At 31.8% G+C, this 13,816-nt stretch overlaps 1 protein-coding gene across 1 annotated transcript; it reads left to right on the top strand.

Moving 5' to 3' along the window:
• Positions 1–465: 465 nt before the first annotated feature.
• LOC142241929 (cytochrome P450 4p1-like) lies at positions 466–11,951 on the top strand. The gene is made up of 7 exons (XM_075313805.1): positions 466–686; positions 4,447–4,647; positions 5,513–5,594; positions 5,710–5,825; positions 8,437–8,716; positions 10,926–11,458; positions 11,516–11,951. The coding sequence occupies exons 1-7, from the start codon at positions 503–505 to the stop codon at positions 11,674–11,676; spliced, it is 1,557 nt and encodes a 518-aa protein (XP_075169920.1). The 5' UTR covers positions 466–502; the 3' UTR covers positions 11,677–11,951.
• The last annotated feature ends 1,865 nt before the right edge of the window (positions 11,952–13,816 follow it).

The raw sequence follows: 13,816 nt of genomic DNA on the forward strand, positions 1-13,816 counted from the left end.
TTTTGTCTATAAAGGTACAAATTTTAACAAAATTTTGTAAAGAAGTAAAAATTTGAGAAAATTTTATATTGAAATAAAATTTTGAGTAAATTTTCTGTAAAAATAAAATTTTGAGAAAATCTTCTATAGAAATAAAATATTGAAAAAAAAAATCTATAGAAATAAAATTTAGAAAAAAAAATAGAAATAAAATTTTAACAAAATTTAAAAAATTCTACAAAATTTTCTATGGAAGTAAAAATTTTGACAAAGATTTCTATAGAAGTTTAATTTTGATAAAAATTTTCTATAGAAATGAAAATTTTCTATAAATTTAATATCTTTAATAATTTTAATTTTCGTGTTTATCATAATTGCTTTACTGTGCAATCTAAATTATGTACCAGTTTTTAGTTATTAAAGGGCCACAATATATATCTATAGTACACCAACAGCTTTGATATCAGTATTAAGTAGCACATTAACTGGTTAACTTATTGAAAAGTGCATATATTTAACACAAATGATTTTAATAGCAATCGCAATTATATTTTGTGGATATTGGATCCGAAGGCTGAATAAAAATTATTCCTTTGTATCTCTTACGCGTAGAATTAAAACAATCGATGGAACACCTATGGATAACTTTGCAAGCGAAGTTGGTGGTATATTTGATAGTAATTTAGACCTGTTGTCAAGAAGTTTGGGTAGGTTGGAAAATTTCTATTATATAACAAGTTCAAAAAACTAAAAGCGTAAGATTTGTAATGACCACAATTTGGTAACAATAACTGAAATAGTTTTATGGCTTTCTGTGAGAGAATCTACGACAATGATGGCTCGCGTAAGAAAAATGTAATGAAAATGAAAAAATGAAAAATGATGTTCATGAAATTTTCGTTGAGGACAGTAATACATTTAAAAACCGAAATAGTTTAGCAGTTACACACCAAAAAATTGTTGTCTGATTCAATCACGAAATTAATTGATCCAATTAATTTTTTAATTGAAACGTCTTCAATCACAGAAATGATAGTATCAATTAAAAAATGAATTGATCTAATTAGAAAACTAATTGATAATTTTTTTGATTGATTTTTATTTCGATTTAAAAATTTGTTGAATCAATTAAATTTTTAATTGAAAATTGCTCACTTAAAATTTCAAATGGAAAAATTTTCGTGAAATTTTTTCTGTGTACAATCCAAATTAAAATATTTTTTAATTTAAAATAACATATCTCCTTTAACATGTGGTTTTTAAACTAAATTGTTTGGTGTGCCAATACTTATGTGAGTCACTGTAGTTATAAACCATTATGCATGGAAAGCATATATTTTAGAGCTCGACCGAAGCGGTTTTTTTTTGCCGAAGCCGATGTTCGGCAAAAAACAATAATCGGCCGAAGCCGATTATTTTCCTCAAATTTGTAATTAAAGAAATTTGGTGTTTTTTAGTTCAATATTAGAATATATTTTTTTAAACAAATGCATAAATACAACAATAAAAGGTAATTCATTCGATATTATAGTGACAAAACAAGATTTTTTTATAATTTTTTTACGTATTATTTGTACTGGGTGTTTTGACTGAGACAAATTCAACACTTGGACAATTCAATATCAAATAAATTATTCAAAAAGCTTCGGCTTCGGTTAATCGGCCTCTTGACGCCGAAGACCGATTCGTGGCCGATTATCGATTTTTGGCCGAATGCCGAAGCCGATGCTTCGGTCGAGCTCTAATATCCTTATACAGGGAAATCAAATCTGGAGGTCAGTTTATAATGATTCAATCACGAAATTAACTGATCCGATTATTTTTATACCCTCCACCATAGGATGGGGGTATATTAACTTTGTCATTCCGTTTTTAACACATCGAAATATTGCTCTAAGACGCCATGTCGATCTGAGCATGTCCGTCTGTCCGTCCGTCCGGCTGTTGAAATCACGCTAACTTCCGAACGAAACAAGCTATCAACTTGAAGCTTGGCACAAGTAGTTGTTATTGATGTAGGTCGGATGGTATTGCAAATGGGCCATATCGGTCCACTTTTACGTATAGGCCCCATATAAAGGGACCCTCGGATTTGGCTTGCGGAGCCTCTAACAGAAGCAAATTTGATCCGATCCGGCTGAAATTTGGTGTTAGTATATGGTCTCTAATGGCCATGCAAAAAATGGTCTACATCGGTCCATAATTATATATAGCCCCCATATAAACCGATCACCAGATTTGAACTCCGGAGCCTCTTGGAAGACCAAAATTCATCTGATTCAGTTGAAATTTGGTACTCGGTGTTAATATATGGCCTCAAACACCCATGCAAAAATTGGTCGAAATCGGCCCATAATTATATATAGCCCCCATATAAACCGATCCCCAAATTTGACCTCCGGAGCCCCTTGGAAGAGCAAAATTCATCCATATAAACCAATCCCCACATTTGACCTCCGGTGCCTTTTGGAGAAGCAAAATTCATCAGATCTGGTTGAAAATTGGTACGTGGTGGTAGTGTATGATATTTAACAGTCATGCCAAAAGTGGTCCATATAAATCCATAATCATATATAGCCCCCATATAAACCGATCCCGAGATTTGGTTTTGGAGCCTCTTGGAGGAGCAAACTTCATTCGAGTCAGTTGAAATTTGGTACATTGTGCTATTATATGGCTGTTAAAAACCATGCTCAACTAGGTCCATATCGGTCTATAGTTATATATAGCCCTCAGATAAATCGACCCCCAATCACACAAAAATTGGTCCATATCAAGTTCATAATTGTATATAGCCCCCATATGAGCGACCCCCATATTTCAATTCTGGCTCTCTACCACGTATGGACTAAGTCACAATTTAGAAAACGATGTTAAGAAGTTTTAAGATACCACAACCCAAGTAATTCGATTGTGGATGACAGTCTTTCGAAGAAGCTTCTACGCAATCCATGGTGGAGGGTACATAAGATTCGGCCTGGCCGAACTTACGGCCGTATATACTTGTTTTAATTGAAATGTCTTCAATCACAGCCAATTAAAAAATTAATTGATCCAATTAAAAATATTGATACTATTAATTTATGTGATTGATTTTTGTTTCAATTATACAAATTTTTGAATCAATTAAATTTTTAATTGAATATTTTTTAAAACTCAGTTACGAGTAAGATTTTAATTGGAAAAATGTGAACATTTTTTCTGTGTGATTATTAGAAAGCATATAGTTACGCACGTATGAAATTTCAAGCAAATCGGATGAAATTTGGCCTTTTGCTTCGGAAATCAAATCTGGAGGTCGATTTATATAGAGGCTATACCGATATGGCCCATTTACATTATCATCCGACCTACATCAATAAGAACTGATTGTACCAAGTTTCAAGTCGATAACTTCTTTCGTTCGGAAGATAGCGTAATCCCATCACACAGACGGACATCGCTAGATTGACTCAGAATTTCAACACAACCCAGAATATTTTTACTTTATGGGGTCTAAGACCAATATTTCGATGTGCTACAAACGGAATTACAAAGTTAAATTTAAAAATGTTAATAATTGTTGTTCGCTAGACTATGCAGTACAAAAATATAACAACCCTGCCAACATTTTTTTGAATTTGACGACGCTGCTGAGATAATGAAAACAGTCATATACGATATCCAAAACTCGTCATAAAAGTGCCGTCACTATTGAGAAGTTGTACCACGCCAAGTTACTACAAAAAAGCATTGCATGAATGCAATTATTAGACGTCTTTTTAGATACATTTAGAACGACGCCAATAAGAGCCCCTTCAAACTGTTAGACATAGTGCATTTTAAGATTGCTGTAAAAGAATCATTGTGGTCAAGTAAAATACGATTGTTTAGATGTTTATTAATTGAATAAAAATTTGTCAATTCCAGGTATAACATTTAAAAAAGAACATTGTATTAACAAATGAATTATGTTAATTTATAAGTTGCAATTCTGCTATAATCGGCTGATACTCCAGCGTCTATCAGTTTTTATTCTTGATGGAGACAGCGTGTCTGGAAAAATATCTGAAAAACTATCACTTTATTCCATTTGGAAAGCTGAAAATTGTTCACCAATATACCTTTCTTAATTTTAAGCGTAATAACTATGTTTTCGGCACTTCATTTTCGTTTAAATAACTTATATAATAAGATAGTTGTGCTTGGTGTTTCATCAAATATAAAATAGCTCTTGTGACAAAAGTGATGGCAAAATACTTTCATGTATGTTACATTTTGTACTTTTTGATACGTTTCCCCCCAGCACAGTTGGCGATTGTTGTAGTGTCACTTACGAATCTATGGTAGCGAGGAAGATGAAATGAAACTTTGAAATGCTGCCAGGGAACAGACAAAGACCGCTGGTGGTTTTTAGCAGACTTATTTAACAAAAAATCTACCTTCTATTTCTCTGAATTATCACATTCAATTTTTTCATATTTGCAGAACAATTATTTGATTACGGACGAGATTTCGCTTTTGCTTACAAGCGAGGGTATTTTCAATATTTCCTTTTTACCCCAGTATACAATATCATCGATGCTGAAGAAGCTGAGTTGATTCTAAATGATTCGCGTTTCCTTTGCAAAGGTTTGATATATGACTTCCTACGACCATTTTTGAGAAATGGAATGCTAACAAGCCATGGTAAGTTTATATTAAAATTTTTATGGTAACATATTGGACAAAAAGCGACAAATGAATACAACTCAAATATTACATAAAACTCCAATTACAATAATCTGTTGGTTGCATTATTAACCCTCTAATGGCCAATCCCTTTAGGCGGGCTTTTACCAAAAAATTATATTATAAGTCCGCTATTTGTTGTCAGATGTTAAGTAAGGGCTTATTTTCTTTGTAAAAATTTCAGCTATACGTAAAAAACCAAAATTGCTGTTAGCATCGTGTTTGATATTTTATATGAATTTTTTTATGGTTTTTTTTCTGCCACATTTTTACTAAAAAAAAACGCCGTTTTTTAACCTTTTTAAGCCGCCAACATCCAAACTACTTACCCGAATTGAAAATGAGAATGAGTTGTAGACGGCTCAATTTTCTTTAATTTGAGTAGTAGTAGGATCAAATAGGTCAAAGAAGACGAAAGATATGCTCAAAATTGTAAGTGTACCTCCAAAAATTAAAAAAAAAGTTCAAAAATTTGTATCTCGAAAACCAATCGACAGAAAATTTTTTAAAACTCATTTTCGTGTTTACTAGGTCAAAATTAATGGGAAAAAGTATGCTAGAAACAAATAACAGAGAAAATTTTGTAATTTGTGACCTAGTGTAATTGAACTAAATTGTATTCCACATTTTAAGATTTGCACAAAGCGTTGTTAAAACCAGGAAGAAGATGGAAGATGGAGTTAGCGGCCTAAAATACTTCCAGTATATAAAAAAAATGTTGCTATAATTTTAAGTTCAATAGCTCGTTAAAAAGTTTAAAATCCTAACAATAAAAATGATGGTTCTTATCCGTATTATTAACGTCAGCTTTTCCTATTTTTAGGTAAAATGTGGCATACCCGCCGCCGTTTACTCACGCCAACGTTCCATTTTAATATTCTTCAACAGTTTATGGATGTTTTTAAGTAAGTAATTTTTTTTGTTCATATTCTTCAATCAACTTAAACAAAATAATATAGCTTAATTCACATAAAAACAAATTGAAATCTATTATTGCTTTCAACTTATATTGTATTTCAGAAAAGAATCGAATAAATTTATGGAAATATTAAATGAACATATTCAAGAAGACAACTCCAATGCAGTAATATCGTTGAGTGAATTGATCCCTCGTTTCACCCTTAATAATATATGTGGTAGGTAGGCAAATCTATTGTCCAAGGTATATTTAACCCTCTAATTCCGCATATTTTCCGGCTGATGAAATGATAAAGGTGTATGGCACAAAAACCAGAAAACGAAAATCTAGAAAACGAAAGTCTATATCTATACACTACACGGACGAAAAGAATGTTTTTCATATGTATGGGTGTAAAAACTATATGTTTATGGCCAAAATAAGTATTTCATATAAAAAGTTGAATTTTTCGAGGGTTTTCTTCGAAAATTTTTAAGTGAGGTCCTATTTGCTCTAGGACACATATTTTAGGAGTTATGACCAAAATACGTTTTTCATATAAAAATTTGAATTTTTCGAAAATTTTCATCCAAAAATAAGTTTTTCATATAAAAATTTGAATTTTTCGAGAATTTTCGTCGAAATTTTGATCTTTTAGGGGTGCTCACGAATTGAGGTCCTTTTCGAGAATTTTCATCGAAATTTTAATTTTTAGAGGGTAGTCACGAATTGAGGTCCTTTTCGCGCTAAGACGCATATTTGAGGAGTTATGGATAAAATAAGTTTTTCTTTTAAAATTTTGAATTTTTCGAGGATCTTCATCGAAATTTTGAGTTTTTGGGGGTGGTCACGAATTGAGGTCCTTTTCGCTCTGGGATGCATATTTAAGGAGTTATGGCCAAAATAAGTTTTTCATATAAAAATTTAAATTTTCGATGATTTTCATCAAAATTTTGATTTTTGAGGGTAGTCACGAATTGAGGTCCTTTTTGCTCTATGACGCATATTTAAGTAATTATGGTAAAATTATGGCCAAAATAAGTTTTTCATATAAAAATTAGATTTTTTAGAGGAATTTCATCGAAATTTTGATTTTTAGGGGGTGGTCACGAATTGAGGTCCTTTTCGCTCTAGGACGCATATTTAAGGAGTTATGGCCAAATAAGTTTTTCATATAAAAATTTGAATTTTTCGAGAATTTTCATTGAAATTTTGATTTTTTAGAGGTCACGAATTGAGGTCCTTTTTGCTCTAGAACGCATATTTAAGGAGTTATGGCCAAAATAAGGTTTTTATATAAAAATTTAATTTCTTCGAGGATTTTCATCGAAATTTTAATTTTTAGAGGGTAGTCACGAATTGAGGTCCTTTTCGCGCTAAGACGCATATTTAAGGAGTTATGGATAAAATAAGTTTTTCATATAAAAATTTGAATTTTTCGAGGATTTTCATAGAAATTTTGAGTTTTTGGGGGTGGTCACGAATTGAGGTCCTTTTCGCTCTAGGATGCATATTTAAGGAGTTATGGCCAAAATAAGTTTTTCATATAAAAATTTAAATTTTCGATGATTTTCATCGAAATGATGAATGATTTTTGAGGGTAGTCACGAATTGTGGTCCTTTTTGCTCTAGGACGCATATTTAAGGAGTTATGGCCAAAATAAGTTTTTCATATAAAAATTTGTCACGAATTGAGGTCCTTTTCGCTCTAGGACGCATGTTTTCATATAAAAATTTGTTTTCATATAAAAATTTGAATTTTTCGAGAATTTTCATTGAAATTTTGATTTTTAAGGGGTGGTCACGAATTGAGGTCCTTTTTGCTCTAGGGCGCATATTTAAGGAGTTATGGTCAAAATAAGGTTTTTATATAAAAATTTAATTTCTTCGAGGAATTTAATTGAAGTTTTGATTTTTAGGGGGTAGTCACGAATTGAGGTCTTTTTCACTCTAGGACGCATATTTAAGGAGTTATGGCCACAATACGTTTTTCATATAAAACTTGGAATTTTTCGAGAATTTTCATTGAAATTGTGATTTTTAGGGGTGGTCACGAATCGAGGTCCTTTTTGCTCTAGGACGTATATTTTAGGAGTTATGGCCAAAATAAGTTTTTAATATAAAAATTATATAAGTTTTTAATATAAAAATTCATCGAAATTTTGATTTTTAGGGGTGGTCACGAATTGAGGTTCTTTTCGCTCTAGGACGCATATTTTAGGAGTTATGGCCAAAATAAGTTTTTCATATAAAAATTAGAATTTTTAGAGGATTTTCATCAAAATTTTAATTTTTGAGGGTGATCACGAATTGAGGTCCTTTTCGCGCTAAGACGCATATTTAAAGAGTTATGGCCAATTTTTCGAGAGGTCACGAATTAACCCTCTAATGCCCCAATTATTTTGCCATTTTCAATGTTAACGACACAAAAGCAAGAGAACTAAGCAAGAAAAATTTATACGGTAAAATTCAGCATATGCTGCAAAGCCTCCTGAATAGTTTCAAAAAAGTTTTCTTTTTATTTTGCCCATTTTTGTTGTCTTAAAATATAGTCAAGACATCGTTAGCCCCACGAAAATATTTTTTCAGTGTAGATAATTAGGAAATAAAAGTGTAATAAAACATATTGATAAAAATAAATGAATTTCCAAGTTACAACTTCTAAAACAATGCAAAGATTTCGAAATCGAAGTACTTACGACCTAGAACGGCCCATGTATGTTAAAATTCATTAAAGATGATCGAAATTTGCACTACTTGTGGATCACAAGTTGGGAGGGGATCCAAACTAGTTTTTGGAAGCTTTTTTGTTGGCTTCTTAGTGAAAAATTAATAATTTTTATTTGCAGAAACAGCTTTGGGTGTAAGTTTGGACGATTGCTTGGATGGCGATGAATACCGAGAAAATATATCCAAAGTTGAAATATTAAGTGTGAAGCGTATAAGAAATCCTCTCAATATTTTTGACTGGTATTATTTCCATAGCAGCAATGGTAAAGAAAATCTTAAGGTTCTGGAGAAATTGCATGCATTCTCCAGTGGAATCATTGAAAAACGGAGAGAATTATTCGACGAATTATTGAAAACAGATTATATTAGCCTAAGAGCTGAAGAAAATGAAGAAGACAAGTAAGTAAAAAATTTGACAGCGGAAAAATGTTTCGAATACGGCCTATCACTATGATTATATTTTCACACTACTATGTTCGGTTTTCGAGTTGAAAATCACTTTATTTGTGCGATTACTTCTACTGAAATATTCAAAATTATAAATCAAAACAAACATATTCCTGTAAAGTCTAGCCGAAATCTAGAGGTACAAGAAACTGCGTATCAATTGAGTTAATTTTTCTACTTTATATTGAACTGTTTTAATAAAGTAAAATTTCAACGCGAGAAGCGAACATAATACTGACCTTTAACTGGAAAGACACTTCTATGTATGAGGATTGCCTTTTATATTTCGGGATTAGAGAAAAAAAAACATTAATCATAGAAAGTCGCTTTATTGTTTTTCAAAATATACCCCATTAAGATTTATACACTTTTGCATGCGTTTGGACCAATTATCGAAGCACTATTGCCACTCTTATAGAGGAATCTCCAAAACATGCTTTCTGAACGCCTACTGTTCCCCTATAGAGATTCTCGGGCCTTCTGTTGCACCACAGATACCTTCGAGCATACAGAGACCTTCGGTCCTACAGCTCCCCCAAAGAGACCTTCGGGCCTACTGTTCCCCAATAGATACCTTCAGGCCTACTGTTCCACCACAGAGAACTTCGAGCCTACTGTTCCCCCATAGAGACCTACGGGCCTACTATTCCCCCACGGAGATCTTCGGGCCTACTATTCCACCACAGAGACCTTCGAGCCTACTGTTCCCCCACAGAGACCTTCGGGCCTACTGCTCCCCATAGAGATCTTCAAGCCTACTGTTCCCTCGTAGATTAGCTAGTAGCCATAGTAGTAGTTTGCATGATAGTCGTCATTGACATTAAAAACGACCTAACCGATTACCGACCCCGAACCACTATAGTGCCACTGCCGATACCGAAGCTGCAACAACAATTAACTGTGGCATCACTAGGAACCGTGAAAACCGAAGATCTCATCAACTGTTCCCTGATCTCCTACAAATGGAGAATAAACCAATTCCCGATCAACTACAAATGGACAAATGCATAACTTAACAATCGCCAACGAAGCGAACTACTCAACAACGACCAATCATCCACGTTTCAACGAATGCAATAGCCAACAATTATCAACGAGGTATCAACTACCGATCATCGAACCGACTTTCTTCTCCACTACCGAACATCAACGAACCGCATTTCTCATCAACTACCGATCATCAACGAACCGCATTTCTCTTCAACTACCGATCATTCACGAACTGACATTACCCTCCATTACCGATTATAAAGGAATCGAACTTCTCATCACTACTGACCATCAACGAACCCAATTTTTCACCCGACTACCAATCATCAACGAACCAAATTCCTCATCAATTACCGAATCTCTACGATCTCATCAATCATCGATTATCAACGAATCGAAATTTGAACAACTGCCGATCATCAAAGATTCTACGCACTCATCGACGTACCGATCATTAAGAAACCGAAGAATCGGATTACGTACAACCTTCCGATTATTTACGAATCGAATTCTTACTTCATCTCATCAACGAACCGCATTTCTCTTCAACTACCGATCATTCACGAACTGTCATTATCCTCCATTACCGATTATAAAGGAATCGAACTTCTCATCAACTATCAAACACCGATGAAACGACGTTCTCATCACTACTGATCATCAACGAACCCAATTTTTCATCCGACTACCAATCATCAACGAACCAAATTCCTCATCAATTACCGAATCTCTACGATCTCATCCATCATCGATTATCAACGAATCGAAATTTCAACAACTGCCGATCATCAAAGATTCGACGCACTCATCAACATTCCGGTCATCAAACAAATGAATAATCGGATTACTTACAACCTTCCGATTATTTACGAACCGAATTCTTTCTTCATCTCAGCGAAGATTTCAGTACCCTATTATCTACAAATCGTCGGCATCCCGAATGCCTATACCCATAAGATACTGATGAGAAACCCATGTTACGATTTCACGAAATTCGTCTTGGAGTGAACAAACGGTGCTTCATCGACAAAAATTTAATGAAGTTAACCGATGTACTGTTGTTGAGTTAATCCATGTATCAGAAATATGCGTCTTGTATAACATGAAATCTTTGTGCTTACGACAATATTTTTTTTTCAGTATAGTATTAAATAAATCTTCATTCCTTTAGCATTTATCGCAAACAACGTTACGCCATGCTGGATAGTTTACTGCGAGCCGAAAAAGAAGGTTTAATCGATCACGCAGGTATTTGTGAGGAGGTTGATACATTCATGTTCGAGGGATTCGATACGACTTCAATGAATTTGATTTTTACCCTATTCTGCTTATCACTCTACCCGGATATGCAACAATTCTGTTATGAGGAAATACAGCATCATATTGATGACAATATATCCAACCTGAATATGCAACAGTTGAACAATCTCAAATATTTAGATTGCTTTCTGAAGGAAACACAACGTCTATATCCTTCGGTGCCTCTCATAACTCGTCAATGTGACCAAGACTTAGTGTTCCGAGAAAAAATACTATTACCAAAAGGTACCCAGATCAACATACATATTTACGATGTACTTAGGAATCCAAAGCATTACGATCAGCCAGATGTCTTTAGGCCAGAAAGATTTTTTCCAGAACAGGCAAAAAATCGACATCCCTATGCCTTTATACCCTTCAGTGCTGGACAAAGGAATTGCATTGGTAAGATATTTTTGTATGAATTTAATGAATGTGAATGAGGTGAATTCGTTTTTCCAGGGCAAAAGTTTGCTGTGCTGGAAGTTAAAACGTTACTGGTATATATCCTTAAGAAATTTATATTGGATCCCATAACCAAACCAGAGTCATTATATTTTTCTGCTGGCCTCTTATTAAGAGCATCGACCAATATACAAATTAAACTACGTTTAAGAACTTAATAATAAAATGTGTTATTTCTCCTGCTTCTCATCGTTAATAAATAAACAATTTTTTTTTTTTTGCTTATTCAAGAAACATGTTGGAATTAAAATTGCTTAGAATATCTTTAGCGCTACAAAGTTAGCATTTTAGAAAATTTGGAGTGTTATGTGCGAAATTAGAATATAATAAAATTGAGCAATCTTTTTTTATATTGATTTCATATTGCAAAAGTACACAAAATCAAGAAAATCTTATCGAATTGGATTCAATAAATTTTTAACTATAATTAAAATGGGAAAATTCATAAGAAAGTATTAACTCTTAGAAAATTATTTCATCCAAGGTAAGTAATAAATAAATAATAATAATATAATTAAATGATTGCCTCAATCAAAACAATAAATGAAGTTTGTGACCAAAATCAATTACATTTTCAATTAGGCCAATTAAAAAATTAATTGAAAGTGCGGAAGAAATCAAGTAGTTTTTTAATCAAGAATAATTTTTATTTCCAATTAATTCTCTGACTAATACTTTCGTTCTCGTGATAAGTCAATAAATATGATTTGAATTACAGTTGCCACAGTTGGTAGAATTCTACCAAAAATGGTAGATTTTTTACTGTTTGGTAGATTGGTAGAATTCTTCATGTTTTGATAGATTTTGTGAAATATTCTGTTCAACTAATTTGTTATAGAAATAACATTTTGATAAAATTTTCTATAGAAATAAAATTTTTCATTCGTTTTGTTTGTTTTTTGGTGGTTTCTCTTCAATCATTATTGTTGTTTTTGATCTCAGCTTAAAACCATGCATTGACTAAACTACAAGTGCAGCTTAACCAACAGAGGAAAAGTATGCTTGTCAAATTTATTTGGGCAAAGCCCTATAGACTGCAAGATGGTTGGATGTACAGCTGTTTCGGAATAACCACATTCCTCATCAGCATCCTCTACTTGCTCCAAAACTATCAACCAATTATCAGAATAAATTCGGGTAATTCACTCAACCCAAAGTGAACTACAATTGAACCTTCCGAAAAAAGGTTTGATAGTCGGCTACTGCCTAAACAAATTTGCAAGCATATCTCTTTTCCTTTGCCAAACTCAAATCATCGATTTGAATGTAGTAGGCTGGGCTTGTTTTCCTCTATTGGTTAAGCTACACTTGTAGTTTGGTCAATGCATGGTTTTAAGCTGAGATCAAAAACAACAATAATGAAATAAAATTTTGACAAAATTGTCTATAGAGATTCAGTTTTGAGAATATTTTCTATAGAAATATATTTTTGAGAAAATTTTTTAAAAAAGAAATAAAATATTAACCAAATTTTCTATAGAAATAAGATTTTGATAAAAGCTTTTTATAGAAATAAATATATAGAAATATATATAATAATATATAAATAAAATATATATAGAAATAAAAATTTGAAAATTTTTTCTATAGAAATAAAAATTTTTGAGAAAATTTTCAAAAAGAAATAAATTTTAACCAAATCTATAGAAATATATTTTATAGAAATAAAATATTATTGTCTATAGAAATATACCTTTGAGAACATTTTCTATATAAATACATTTTTGAGAACATTTTCAAAAAGAAATAAAATTTTAACCAAATTTCTATTGAAATAACATTTTGACAAAGTTTTTTATAGAAATAAAAAATTGACAATATTTTCTATAGAAATAAAATTTTGACAAAAATTTCTATAGAAATAAAATTTTCTATAGAAATAAAATTTTGACAGAATATTCTGTAGCAGAAATAAAATTTTGACAAAATTTTCTATAGAAATAAAATTTTGACAAAATTTTCCGTAGAAATAAAATTTTGACAAAATGTTCTATGGAAATAAAATTTTGACAAAATTTTCTATAGAAATAAAATTTTGACAACATTTTCTATAGAAATAAAATTTTGACAACATTTTCTATAGAAATAAATAGAAATACAATTTTGACAAAATTTTCTATAGAAATGAAATTTTAATAAAATTGTCTATAGAAATAAAATTTTGACAAAATTTTCTATAGAAATAAAATTTTGACAGAATATTCTGTAGCAATAATTTTTTTACAAAATTTTCTATAGAAATAAAATTTTGACAAAAGTTTTTATAGAAATAAAATTTTGACAAAATTTTCTATAGAA

The sequence above is a fragment of the Haematobia irritans genome, chromosome 5 (genome assembly GCF_050003625.1).
Source record: "Haematobia irritans isolate KBUSLIRL chromosome 5, ASM5000362v1, whole genome shotgun sequence".
NCBI classification, from domain to species: domain Eukaryota; kingdom Metazoa; phylum Arthropoda; class Insecta; order Diptera; family Muscidae; genus Haematobia; species Haematobia irritans.

Excerpts from the sequence above, each read along its gene's own strand:
- LOC142241929 (XM_075313805.1), top strand. The coding sequence starts at position 503 with ATGATTTTAATAGCAATCGCAATTATATTTTGTGGATATTGGATCCGA. Across the intron at positions 5,826-8,436 it reads CACCCTTAATAATATATGTG|AAACAGCTTTGGGTGTAAGT; the intron begins GTAGGTAGGCAA and ends TTTTATTTGCAG. Across the intron at positions 8,717-10,925 it reads GAAGAAAATGAAGAAGACAA|CATTTATCGCAAACAACGTT; the intron begins GTAAGTAAAAAA and ends TCATTCCTTTAG.